The sequence below is a fragment of the Erpetoichthys calabaricus genome, chromosome 1 (genome assembly GCF_900747795.2).
Source record: "Erpetoichthys calabaricus chromosome 1, fErpCal1.3, whole genome shotgun sequence".
Taxonomy (NCBI): Eukaryota; Metazoa; Chordata; class Cladistia; order Polypteriformes; family Polypteridae; genus Erpetoichthys; species Erpetoichthys calabaricus.
The window spans coordinates 289,869,428-289,884,355 of NC_041394.2; the positions used below are offsets into that span (position 1 = coordinate 289,869,428).

The 14,928-nt window shown below is 35.5% G+C and overlaps 1 protein-coding gene across 3 annotated transcripts in view; it reads left to right on the forward strand.

The window, feature by feature from the left end:
• Positions 1-14,928, forward strand: part of LOC114662745 (anoctamin-4) — a 391,274-nt gene that overhangs the window by 290,986 nt on the left and 85,360 nt on the right. For all 3 annotated transcript variants that reach the window (XM_028816398.2, XM_051928521.1, XM_051928523.1), the window contains one exon: positions 11,545-11,627. In XM_028816398.2, the coding sequence (XP_028672231.1) occupies positions 11,545-11,627 (83 nt within the window). The remainder of the gene's footprint in view (positions 1-11,544; positions 11,628-14,928) is intronic.

Consider the following 14,928-nt stretch of genomic DNA (forward strand, 5'->3'; position numbering starts at 1 on the left):
GAATTTCTTTAACTGTTTCCACAATATATCGGACTCAGCAAGAAATATTGGTTTCTTTTATGGCATAAATATTATTCATGCTCTGAATATTATCTGAACTATGTTTTGAGCTAGAAAGAGTCAGCCTTCCTCATTTTTAACGTTGCTCTTAATCAGTATTTTTTTCTTTCTTCTTATTCCTTCAAAACATTAAAAAGGTGCCTTTTTGTTGTCCAGAAAAGAGAAAGTTGTTGTTTAAATGTTTTTTATAGAAATATGCAAGATCAGGTTAATCCACCCATTGTTTTGACCAAGTAACAAGTAAGCAAACAGTAAAAGAATGCACACCCTTCCACAGTTTTCTTGGTAATACAAGTAGTACTAGGGTGTTGTACCGTGTTAGCCATTATGAATGTAGTGAGAAGTCAAGCAAAATGACACCTTTTATTGGCTAACTAAAAAGATTACAATATGCAAGCTAAGTTAGCCAATAAAAGGTGTCACTTTGGTTGACTTCTCACTACATTGGTAATACAAGAAAAGAAAACTATAAGTAACTAGTTGAGGAGTTTCTCTCTTCCTACCTAGCACTTGGGTGAAACTTGTCTTTAAAAATTAATTTCCCACACTCTCATTTAGATTTTCTCTCTGAGAACATGGGTGCGGTCTCTGAAGCATTCCTTGTGTGATTTTGGGCAATCACACAAGAAATAATTTGTTGTTGTTGTTGTTGAGGAATGTGGGTAGAGGTTCCACCATGACATGGTTCAAATGGAGAGACGTTTTAATTGAAAGTGAAGTGAGTCTATGTTAGCAGGCATCTATTGGTCATTCCACTATGAAGCACCTTCAGAGGATTCTATGAGGAAAATACTATCAAGTGACTACTTTTTGTGAGTAGTAATTATATTTTAAACAATTCTGTGTGTCATTTCCAATTTTTCGAAGTCTAAGTAATTAATTTAAAGAAATATATTATGGTGTTTTCTTGAGAATAGTGCTATTTAATTTTAAACCTTCATCTCTCAAAAATTGGACGTGACAGAGCAATTCTGTTGCCAGATTTGTTGAAAGATCAATTTTTGAAGGAAGTGATTTTTTAGACCAATGTAATAAGACATTCAGGCAGTGATTTATATTTAGTCTAACAAACTCAGATATTTTCACAAATTAGTGCATAGTATGGCTTATTTGTTTTGTTTTTTTCAGGTTTAGCTGTTTTAAAAATGTCTAGAAATTGGGAAGAGTCTGAAGGAATCACAGAAGTCATGCTTCAGTGAAGCCCCTTCTGCAAGAGTATATGAATTTGATTTTTCAGTCAAACCAGTTTGTTCATTCAGCCAAAAACTAATTCGCATTCAGAATCTTTTTAAAGTTGTCAAGGTTTCTGCTTCAAGTATATGACTCAAGTGTTTATCCCAGATTCTTACAACACTTTGTGCTTCTTTGTTCATCCACAGTGAACATGATATAGCAGGGTTAAGGCATATCCAGAATATACTGTATAAACAATTATTATTCCAAGTTAATATACTTGATTATAAAAATTAATGTAAAGTCTCAGTAATTATTTTTGTTTAATTTAGACTGCTATGTCTGAGCTCCAAGTCTCTGAATTAGACTAACTGAATAAAGACACAGAAATTAATATATTGACTGAATAAATGCTACAGGTCCTACCTTGTCCTTTTACAAAGATTTTGGGTGAAATTATTCTGTGATGAGTGAAATTGTATTCTGAGCTCCTGTGAGGGTTCTTCTACGAGGTCAGACAGAAATGCTGCATTCTCTTTGCAGAGATACTTTTCTACTCCTCTTTGTTTGGCCCACTTTGTCTTGTGTGGGTTAATAATTACTCATGGATTGTACTTGCAAGTTTGTTAATTGTCCCCAATTGTGATAGTCCTTGTTAAACACAAGTTGCTGTGACAGACTGTCATCTCGGTGAAACCTTTATATCATGAAATCCTCTTCAGTTATTTATCAAAAAATCTCCATGTGTTAGACATTCTCACTTTGTTGGTAGGCCATATCCTTTCTCATCCTGTGTGTCTGAAGTGGCCATTGTTCCCATGATGACATAAGACAACTCAATCAACATTCAAATTGGCATTCAAGTAAGATTTAAAGCTATGTTAGAGCTTTATTGTACACTTTGTCTTTCAATACCTCCTTAAATAATCTCCATACCTTAGGATGTTCTATTATACAAACCTAAAGTAAGCTGGAAAAAAACAGAAGGGATCTCACTAAATCACTGTTAGATAAATTGCATCTTACTTTACCTGTACACACAATAATAAAAATAATGTTAATAAGCATTATATGTCTGTGATTGACTGAACTGGATGAATGGATGGGTGGAAAAATTGTAAGTAAGAAATTTAACTAAGCTAAGAACAAGCACAGTTTGTTTTAAATGACAACCTCCACTGACATCTGGCTTGCAGAGTTCGAGACATCACCGTCATGCAATGTAAGAATTTATTCAGACATCCATCCATTTACTAAAGCTTCTTAACATACTCTAATCTTAGGGTCACAGGAAACTCTGGGTACAGCAAACATCATTCCAAGGCATTTTACAAGTGTGCACACTGTAATTCTGGGGTACTTGCTGCCTGGCACCATTTTATAACCTAGGACATCGATAGTCATGACCAGTATGAACCAATGGTGAATGCAGCAGACAAACAACCCTTTAAAATCAGTTTCATGCAAGTTTATCAACAGAACGGAGAAGTTAAAGTGCCCCAAAGTGCAAAGCAGTGCGATAAATAAATCATCCAATAATTAGTTCATTAAATAAATCTGTAAAATCTGAGCCACAGTCAGTGTTAGGGTTCAAATAAATAATCCAAATAAATTAAAACACCCAAAATGGAGAGGTTCAACCATTACATCATTTCTTTGCACTCTCTCTGTCCTCATCGGGTCAATGGGAGACATTAAAGTTGCAGCCTGTCACACACACCACTAGTCCAGCAGTTTCCAAGTAGATGTACTGTGGGAGCACAGGAAGGTTAACTGCTATACTCAGGGTCACTCTGTCCAGTGGATTTACAGACTAAACCAGCAGCCTTATCCATTATGCCACAATGTCATGCCTTAGGCATAAGGCAGGAATCAGTCCTGGATGGAGTGCCAGTCCACTACTGGGTACACTCACTTGTTCACAGCCAGTTTAGAGCTGACATTGAACCTAACATGCATGTCATAAGAACATAAGAAATTTGACCCATTCCTCCTATCAAGCCTGTTTGTTTGACTAATAGGTAAGTTGTTCCAATATCTCATCCAGGTTCTTCTTAAAGGCTGTCAAGATTTCTGCTTCAGCTACATGTCTTGGTAGTTTGTTCCAGACTCTTTGAGTAGAAAAGTGCTTCCTGGCTTCAGTTTTAAATGCACTTCCCCTTAATTTCCACCAATGTCTTTAATTTCTTTGGAGAAAATCCACATAGATGCAAGAGAATCTTGTGCATAGGAAGTGTTCAGGCTGAGAAGGGAGACCAGAGCGTACTGTTATTTGTCTGTTTCATCAGAAAAGGAAAATTTTTATTATTGTTATCATTATTATTTTTGTTGTTATTATTTCTATTTGCTTTTTTGTCTATGTTTGAGAATACCGTACAAATGTTTACATACTTTTTTTATTATTGGCACACTAGCACGTTAGTTGACTTGTAGATGATCTCTTTGTGAGACAGAGGCAGAAATTAAACAGGCAAAGTCCTATGAAAGGCCAATCAATTACAGGACATACTGGATCATTTGCAATGTACCTATGATAGTATCATACTAGCAGATCAAGATCAGACTATATAGCTCAATACTAAGAGGAGCTCAACCTCATGTCTAATTGCTGTGTCATGAACAGAGGAACTAAATCAGTCAAAAGTTTAACTCATCTGTAGCAAGTTTTGTTTTGGTCTCGTGTTTCTCCTTTATTTGCTCAGCTGGCTGTTTGATTGCCCATTAACAGCAGCTCTTTTGCAAATAACATCTCAATTAATAATGTGCCGTTGCACATTCCTACTGATTTTATGGGACAGAGCACAGGAAAAAATGACATCCTTATGTAACCTTGATAAAAAAATAATTGCAATTGTTTAGCTATATGATATGTTAATGAAAATGAGTGACTTTGTCATTATTGTAAATATTATTCAGTTCAAATATATCAAAAGGCCCTGAAATCCAAATATGGAATGTAGTGATGAGGAAAGGTACACATTAGTTGAATCATATCTGAAGCATAATTGTCTCTCTCTCTCTCTATCTCATGTCCCAACTGTGTAGATACAGCTTTTCCTAATAACAAATTAATCCAACCGTCACCAAAGCGTATAAAATACCTAGTAAGAGGGTGGATATTATTTGTAAATGTCATATCACAGTGCACAATTCACAGTAGAACACAAGCTCTACATAACATACTGTACATATTGTGGAAAATCTTATATAAGATCTGGAGGATACCCACAAAGGTATTTCCATGACACTCCAAAGTTGTACAACATGAAAGAAACTTGCAGGATATTTCAATGCATACTTTCTTAGTCAGGGGTGTTGACAGTGTCTTTTTACTGAAGATTAATTGCTGAATGTACTGTATGTTGATCTAAGTTAATATTGATCTGTATTTCCCTATTTCTTATATTATGAAGTGTAAATATTTCCATGCATTTGATTCATTATAATGCCATACTTATATAAAATATGGTTTCCATATTTTTTAATGGCATATAGGTGCTTTTTCATGTCAGTTAGTCTTGTTACTGTAAATACGTACAAAGATTAGATCAGCACGAGATCATCCAAAGCTGATAACACACTTTAACTGACCTACTAATATCAAACAAATTGAAAATCTCCAATAAATCTAACACACACCTCTTTGGACTATGAGAGGACCACTAGAACATACAAACATGAGGAGAGCATGCAGACTCCACAACCATAATTGCCAGATGTATATGTGAACCCAGTTTCTACCGCACTACTAACCGTTTTGCTGTAAGTTACTTGAATCTTAAAAAGAAGTCTTGTTGACTCAGCTAAGCTTGTTGCAACCTCTTATATTAGTTTAGCCATCCATTTTATAACCAGTTCAGAAACAGGAAGACAGGCCTATCCTGGGTATGTATTAGACACAAGACTGGATAGGACATTAGTTCAGCAGATTTTGTCAGTCTGTGAGTAAAAACATCAGAAATGATCCAGACAATTTGAGAAATAAAGAAAGCATCTCTTTAGAAAAGAGAAGCATATGGGAATAATTCTCTGTTCAATTGTGTATATCAGCAGCCTTTAAGCATTTTTGATATTCTTTTGAGCAATACAGCATAGCTTCCCCATGGCACTTGCTTAATTCAGATGTGATCCTGGCATCGAGTGAGTAGTACATGCTCCGCATAATTTCACAAGCATTTTCTTTCTACCAACAATACAAAACAAACTGTCAGGATATTTGTTGGCTTTTGGAATAGACTAGATTGTATAAAAGAATGTAAAAAATTATGGATGGATATTTTGCGAATAGCAGTAAATACTTTTCTTGTTTTTTCTTTTAAGTGTATTCTGGGTTTTATCTGTATATTTAAAAAACATGACTTAAGAAATTCAATGGTAAAAGTGAAGCAGGCTGTTTAGATATTTTAACAGTTAACTAATTCAAGAAAATGGTACTCTGTGTCCAGACAGAATGTTCCAACTCCTAAGATTTCTAATGATTCCCAAACCAGTTTTACCTCACAGAACAAAGGAAAAAGCAGATTGGTAGAATTTCGTAACATTGCCATCATTATTGTCACACTTTGAAGGACTGTACTGTACATTAGAAAGAACTAACATACTGTACCTAAGGCTTTAATACTAACTAAAATAAATGAGTGTATAGTGTTTATGTCACAGCAGAGCAATCAAGCCTGCAATCTGTGTGTTTTGGCATAGTGACAAATGAGATGTTACTATAAAGGTGAATGTTAATATTAGTTTAATTATATACATTTTGAGAAAATTGCCTTATTTTGAACAGCAATTTACTCATCCAATCATGAAAAATGTTGAGCAGAGAAGAAAGTGATTACTTGGGTTTACTTAGAAATACTTTTCAAGTCATTAAATATAATTTTTTTAACCTCAGGACTGAAATTAGTTCAGTTTGAATTCCTTAGCTAATTGTAAGGTTTTGTGTGATTTTTTTAACAAATTAAATTGAATTAAATTTAATTTAAATTAAACAAATTGAATTTTCTTATTTATTTCCTGTGGAGCCAAAACACTGCAGAGCATACACATATACACGCATATGTAGTCAATTTAGAGTCACCCACTGGCCTAACCTGCAAACCTTTGGGATGTTGGACAAAAAGTACCGATAATAAAAAATAAAAAAAAAACAACTGGGGAGGCCAGGGTTTAGAGTTGTCTCCTGAAGCTATGAAGTTAACCACTGCACTGCCATTGGGGCACTCTTCACTCTTCGTGATTAAGAAGGTTAATTGAATGTTAGGTTACAAGCCAAGGGAGGTTTCATCTGGTGTACTATGTGCACATGGCGTAACAATCAGCTGCACTCAACAACTATATGTGAAAGTTGGAGCATTTCACATTTTTTATCTACTTCACCCAAAAGCCAGTTATTACATTTTTGTTTACTAAATAGTTTTGTAACAATGAGTCATAGTAAAAAGTAATAATGATAATGGAATGCAATTAGATGTGCTAATAGACTACATTAAATACTTGCTTTTTAAGAGAACTTTACAGTGGAGTTGAAACAGAGCATGAATAGGCTTGTGGTGGCTCAGTAGCTTTCATACACAACAGATTGCAATTCCAGTGATGTGAAAATGGCATTGATTGAAGTGTGTTGGTGGTGGAGGGTCTGTGACTAATTGTTCTTAAATTTTCTTAAACATAACATTTTTGAAAGTATACCCATTAGAGTAGTATCAATAATTAGCAATTGGAAAATATATATTAATAGAGCAATGCTAGCATAGAGTCAGTATCAATATTAACCTAAGAAAAGAGAAAAGGAACTGAAATAAGTTCCCCGTCTAGCTATTAATATTAGTTAAAACACACCAATTTGTTAAAATTATATAAGTAAGTAGAAATTTAGAAAGGAACTTATTTATTGTATAATGGGAATGTGTATGGTACAAGACAGCCAAGAAGATCTGGGGCTGGCTGCAATTGGTGTATGTCTGGGATTGAAAGATTAGGGGCTGTGTGTCAGAGATCAGGGCTTAAGCCACTGAAGCCTCTCACCTCCTGACGCCACTGTCCATTTTTAAACCTGTCATTATGTTTATATCAGTTGGGGCAGTTGCGCCTTTCCCATGTACTTAATTAGTTCAAACACTATTTAGCTGGAGGTTGATAATGTCAGTTCTTTACAATAATAATCTGCAGATAATGCTGTTTAATCAATTCAGTCTTGTATATGCTTACATATGCTATTTTTTCCACAGAAGTGACATGTTTGTGTTCTTTTAGTTAACTTACCTAAAGCAGCTGAAGAAGGATGCTGTTTTGTGAACTGTTTATGCACGCACACTCTGACCGATGTTTGGTTCACTTGTATTGGGTATCTGAGCAGCTGTCAGACGAGTTAAAGAGGAAAATGTACAAAATATATACTTTCAATCAACTCTTCTCAATGTAAAATTGAAATAGCAACCGTATTACTAGTTGAAGTTATTGTGATGGTCGGCCACGGCTGAGGCAATACCTCCCCGGGACGCTAGATGGCAGCCCTCTTGGGCGGCTGTGGTACCACAGACTCCCACAGGGCACACTGGGAGCTGGAGTTTCATACAGCCCTGTTGGGTTCCAGGTGGAGCTGCAGAATTTACCAATGGACTTCCACCACACCTGGGAGTGATTCCAGGTAATACTAATGAGCCACCTGGATCACTCCCAGGAGCAGAATAAAAGGAGCCGCCTCACTCCGTTCAAAGAGCCAGAGTTGGGAGGAGGTGGATGAAGCTTGCCTGAGAGGGAGTGGAAGTGGAAGAGAAGAGAAGAGTACAGGACTGTGAATTGTGCTTAGATACTGTGCTGTGGAGAAAGAAAAAACACTCCCTAGCTGTAAATAAACTGTGTGTGTTGGACTGGAATTTGTGTCTGCATGTCTGTGTCAGGTTAGGGAGGCTAGCTTAATAGTATAATATAATCATTTAAATCTTTAATCCTAATTAGATTAAGCCCTAAAAACAATATTACACCTATTTTGAGGCTTAAATACTGCACATTGTTTTTGCATTAGAAGTTGTATCCCTTTCAGCAAATGGCATTGATTTTACCTTCAACATCAATTGCTGACTGTGCATAAGAGGACTTACCAAAGGTCACAATAACTGCTGAAGTAGTCAGTGCTGTATTGTTTTAGATACCTGAGGGAATTTCTGGCTTAAAGATCACTAGTTACGGTCAAGCTGCTTACATGAATAAAGCATGTCAATGACAGCCACCCATATGTGCTTTTAAATTCCATAAATGCAAGGTGATTATGCTGTTTACTACAGGCCAAATTCTACAACCCTGTAATAGAAGCAGTGGACTCAGAAAACAAGATGTATGGATAAAGGCCAAATGAGCAAGTGAATTAAGAATTCTGACAGGTTACTCTGCTTTTCTTACCAGGAAAGTAAGAATGACATATGAGAGTATGGACAGTAGTCAACAGAATATCCCCTCCAAATAATGCACAATGTTGCTTCATGGGACAGAATGTGAGCATTAAATTGCAGGATGTAGTGCAATAATGTCAGAACTATGAATTTAAATTACTGTTAATTTAAACTGAGATTGTCACATGCACATTGACTCATTATCACACCAGGCCTTGTCTTAGGCTCTTTGTGGCACATAAGTATAGCTCTCCGAGAAGCATAATGCCATCTGCTGAGGTGGGAGAGTGTTGCATCAATTAAAATAATGCAAGCTGTGCATCACAAATTTTTAGGACTGGCTCAGTTTCAGTGTTTCCAGATCTGTGGTTTTTCCCACCCAATTCGGCTATTTTTGATCGGTATCCATGAGGAACACCAACATTTTAATAAACATTTTGTAAAACAATGCCTCTTACACTTTGTTAGCATGCTCTCAAATCCTCCCCCCCAACTCTTTGATGGTAAATCCCCATTTTATCACTCTCAGATATCAGAGGGGGACACCACAAATATCTCCCCACAGCTGTACAGTGTGCCTGTTGGTATACATTGGTTATTGGGCTATTTACTAGGTGGGTTTTGAGCTGTCCTTGAGCTGGAAAATTTTTTCAAGATCTAGCAACCTTGCTCAGTTTTGCAAATTCAGCAGTGGATGTCAAGTTCGAAAGCCAATGAAGTAAAAATCAAAAAGGTGTTACTGTTCAGTATAATGAACTGTTATTTAAAAGGCAGATGAAAAGCTGATATGCTAAATCCATATAAAGAGAGAAGAAACAGAAGGCAAAGAATTGAAATATAAACTACCAGAAGCAAAGCTAGGCAAAACATAGAAGATTTACCAGATACTGTATATTACAGGGTTTGTTCTACTATTGTAGGATATACATGGCCCTCCAATCACATGACCTCTTGATTAAAATTACTACTTAGAAAATTGGCTGTGGACAATGTTAACAACTGGCAGTATATTAAATGGAGGACAGCAGCAGTCCAAAGCACACCATGACATCTGCCAGTTACTGTTAATTTTAAAATGCTGAATCATAAGTAACATTTTTAATTACAGCTTTAAACATTGTTTTACATGTTAACTACTCTGGTGGTTTGCTCACTGGAATAAAATCAAATTTCTTATCTATAGTATTGCAGTCCAGTCTTCTCCACATTCTTGAATTTTTACGCATCTTTTAATAATTAAGACCAGAAACCCCAAAAATTCCTTTCTTCAGTTTTTTGTTTATGGGTCATCAAACCATTCAGGTCACACAAGTTGCCTGGTGGCAATTTGAATTTGGCACATTGCAAAAAATATAAATAAATATGCAATTTTCTAGCTGTGATGTTAGTTAAAAACATGTCTCCAGTACTGCGCAAGAATTAGCTGTTTGGTTGCAAAGTGTGTCACATGACCCATCAAGGGATGTCCATGTTTTTGATCAGCTGATTCTCTGTTGGGGCAAACTAAACAAAGCAAGAAAACCAAACATCAAAGACAATGTCCTGCCTTCACTGTTTTAAGATCTCTTTGGCTTGAGGTATCAGACTCCAGAACTGGCGAAGTACCTTTGATGGACTTTATTTGCGTTTGAAGTAACTGCTAGTAATGATGACAATGCTTTAGACAGCTTGAGCAAAACTCAAACTGTTTTTGCTAATTGAGTATAAAGACATATATTACACAGAGCATGAAACATGTAAATATTGTACAAGTATATAAACAGCATAGCAGTGGCCTAGTACAACATATTTTTATGTGAATCTTACATGTTTATTGTTTTCAGTCTGAGACAAATTATGAAATAAATGATGCTGCTAACATATGCTAGATATCAAAAGTATATACACACAATGAAATTCCAGCTTTTATTGAAGTAAAGACATGTTTTTTCACCATTAACACCCAAGAATATATAAGTGAAAAACAAACAAATTGTTTTTAGGAAGTAATACGTAAGATAGAAAGAATCAAATTATTTCTTTACAAAATTGTGCCAAGCCTTTAGATAAGGAGTTGTAGCTGTTTGGATTTGAGGAAAAATATTTCGGATCTTGTTCAAAAGAAGTGTGCTTGCATTAGACATCAATTCTAAAGTAATTCTGATGAGTTTTAAATAAAATCAGCTGTTCCTGTGGAATGTTCCTGAAGGTTTTTTTGGTTGCACAGTGCAGAGATAACTATTATACCATTAGAAGCTAACAAGCAATACAGATTGGAAGAGATATCTTAAAACAATTCCAATACAATACATATATCTTAGACTGTTGAGAAGGCCATCCTTAAAAGGTGGACAAAATGTGGCACCAAAAAGACATACAAAAGTGAGGACATCCCTCCAAAACTGATGACCAGGCAAAGCATAGAAGCTACCAAGAGGCCAGCTGAGCAGCAAGAATGTATGGCAGTAACTGGCCACTCCTTGCATATTACATAACACTTTGAGTAGGTTTATTATGTCGAAGCCATGGTTTCTCACAAAAAAGAACATCTAAGCCTGTGTACATTTGTAAAGGGGGCACATTCACTCTTTATGGCTTATGGTCTGATGACTCCAAAGCAGAACTTTTTGCCAGGCAATGTGATCTTTTGGCCAAAGCACTGTATTTGTACAGGTTGACAGTACAATGGTCACTTCTAGCTAACTGTGGGAGCCTACACAGGTCATTTAACTTGCTCATGTTCCAATTATGAAAAAAGTCTAAAAGCTGTGCTATGTCACTGTGATTGTAGAGTGTCCAAGTGATACACTATAGAAGAGTCATACTAATTTTTTGAAAACATTATTATAGCCTCCCTGAATGTGTATTAATTTAGTTTTCTCTGAGTATGCTAACTTGCAATGCTCTTGTTTATCCACATAAATATTCCTTCCTCTAATTGCAGCCACAGTCTTCCTGGAATTCTGGAAACGAAGAAGGGCAGTAATTGCTTATGACTGGGACTTGATTGACTGGGAGGAGGAGGAGGTTAGTAATATTTATAGACTTGTCAGAAAAGTGTGTGTCAGAAATGACTTTAAAGTAATTAGGTAAATTTCTATGCTTTGTGAGGTTTGAAAGATTGATTTTGTTTTTCTTCTCAATTCTTGTAGTCACTAAGCCATAGCTTTTGCCATTTGTAACATATGAAAAAGTAAATGTTGATGAATGGATGAATAAATGGCCCATGTTCTCTACTGGTTCTGATTTGAACCCTAAGACACTGACTTTGGCTCAGATTTTACAGATTTATTTAATGAACTAATTATTGGATGATTTATTTATCACACTGTTTTGAACTTTGGGGCACTTTAAATTCTCTGTTCTGTTGATAAACTTGCATGAACCTGATTTTAAAGGCTTGTTTGTCTGCCTCACTCACCATTGGTTCATACTGGTCATGACTATCTATGTCCTGGGTTATAAGATGGTGCCAGGCAGCAAGTACCCCAGAATCACAGTGTGCACTTGTAAAATGCCTTGGAATGATGTTTGCTGTGACCCTAAGATTACAGTATGTTAAGAAGGCTTTAGTAAATGGATGGATGTCTGAATAAATTCTTACATTGCATGACGGTGATGTCTGAACTCTGCAAGCCAGATGTCAGTGGAGGTTGTCATATAAAACTTAAACTGTGCTTGTTCTTAACTTAGTAAAATTTCTTACTTACAATTTTTCCATCCATCCATTCATCCAGTTCAGTCAATCATAGACATATAATGCTTATTGACATTATTTTTTAGTGTTCAAGAAGCAAAAACTTTGTTGTGCAGTGTAATCATTGCCTGTCTATATTATTTACCTCTGCTATCTACAGTATAATTTTACCTGCATTTAGTAAAACTGGGATAAAAAATATTGTTTCAATATTTAGATTTATTTTCACTTTGATCTAAGTTGCTACTATTTCTTAAATGCTAAACCAGTAAGGTAAAGGTTATAATCCAATTTGCATTACAATGAATATTTTCAAATTAAAATTTATATTGTGATACACACAAAAATGATGAGACCAATATAAAAATTAATTAATTAGCATAGGAAATTCTCTGTTTTTCTTATCTGAAGCCCCATGCTTGTTTTTACATTTTTTTCCCCCCAATTAGCATTGTTACACTTTTTGCATCTTTCAAGTTCTTGCCCCATTGCCAATTAAGCATTAGTTTTTGGATGTTTAGTTCGTATCTTCTGTTTGTTTGTTGTTTTTTTTTTCTTTCATTAGTTTATATTTTTCAGTAGTGCTTTTGTTCTCAATCAAAGGTAGATATGCTGGGGTTAGGTATTAATTTCTGACTACATAAAGAAACACCGTTGTGCCCGCAGGGCAAAGGCAGAGAAAAGAGGACAATGTCCAAGAGATGAAAACAAAATCTTTAAAGAAAGAAAAGGGTCAAATCCAGGAAGACAAACTAACGTGCACCAAAACCCCAATGTGCTAGATCAAAATGCAGCGTCTTTTAATGAAGCAAAAAGTCATCTGACCCTAAACACCAACACGGATGCACACTGCATGAATTGTTTGGTTGAATCCAAACTCTTTGACAGTGCACTACCTGAGATACTGATCTTTATACTGTAGCACCTACTGTATGATGTCTTCAAGTGTGACTTTCAAAGGCCGAGCCCTCTAGCAACCATAATGCAAAATAGTGGCATCCATTAAACAACAAGGTTAATGCTCGGATAATTCAGAACAAAGCCAAAATTGAATAAATACCTCTTTAAAACATAATTTTATTATCAAATAATACTAAATGTGAACATTTTATTCTTCTAAACATTAGGAAAAAACAACAAAGATGCTAAGAAAAAGTAGTAAAGCTTCAAAATAAATTTAAGCAGCAAATGTTTTCAGTGCCAATTCAAAACACATGCAAATGAAGTACATACTTGCAGACTCTTTAATGAAGGCTCAGCCATAACTTCCTCCTTGGGCTTTACACCACATGCTGCTTTTAGAAAATTTCTCTCCCAGCTATCTGAATGAGTGGTGTGGAGCATATGTATCAACATTTGGCTGCCTTAATGTCTTATTTCAAAACTTCCATGATTAATTAATATTCATGCTTTAATGATTTTTGCATAGAGTAATTTGATTTGTAAAATTGCATTAAGTTGCTGGATTAAAAAAATAATCAAATAAATTTGCTGTCATTTTGTAACTAATTAAACTTCAGTTCATCAATAATGAATTGGCATTCACTCTACTCAGTGAACTGTTTATAGTGTTTGTAATTTCAGCAATTTTTCATTTTCAGTTGATTCAGTAATTCTGTTTGTATCAGGTATGCAAGCTGTTGAAGCGCTTCACTAGCACTTTTTATTACAAGTGAATTAAGTAATCAAAGAACAAATTAAAGCAATAAGTTCATTAATGGGATGAAATTAATCAGTGTAGCATGGGAGGCCAGTCAGTGAAGGTAATAATGCTGCACAGCCTTGTACCTTGTTGTTTATATTTTCTATATAATGTTTACAAGCCTGAAGTTTATGAACAAATTCACCTATATGCCATCATAGAGGGGCTCCAGTTGCAATAACCTTAATGTTAAAATATATGTTGTGGACTAGTGATGAACAAGACAGCTGGCTTTTGTTACACATAAGATTTTACTAAATTAGGAGGAGTAGGAGGAGGTTAGGAGCACAAGGTGATACAGCGCATTGCCGCACCCACCACATGACAGGATCCCAGATATTAACATTAAAAAAATGTTAATTTTTGAAATTTTACAATCATAGCAGACAGTGTGGCCTGGTGGCTAACAGACACCGTATGACCATGAGCAAGTTACCTCACCTGCCAGTGCTTCAATTGGAAAAGCAAAAGAAATGAAACCAATTGTATCTCAAATGTCAAAAGTCACCTTGGATTAAGGTGTCAGCCAAGTAAGTTAATAATAATTAAACATAAATCTCACTAAAAAGAGTCTTTTTGGGGATTTTTAAAGTTTTCTGGTGTGGAAACAAGGACTCCCTAAAGCTTTGATGTTCCGTGCCTGCAACCTTGGCCACCCATCCTTGTTTGGGACACCCAAGTAAGTTTATAGGCCCTAGGGAGAACCAGCTTTTAGGAAACACAATGTTCTTTTTTTGTCTTGTGACAACAGTAATGAGTTAAAAGTGGGTACAATATACACACATAAAAAACATAGTAAATGAAATTGCCCAGACAAAACTAAAATACTCTAAAAGAAAAATAACACAAAACAAACTCTTCATATTCAAAGAGACATCAATCAAGGCCAGAATCTCTCCCAACAGCACACAGTTCATGGGAGCCATCAC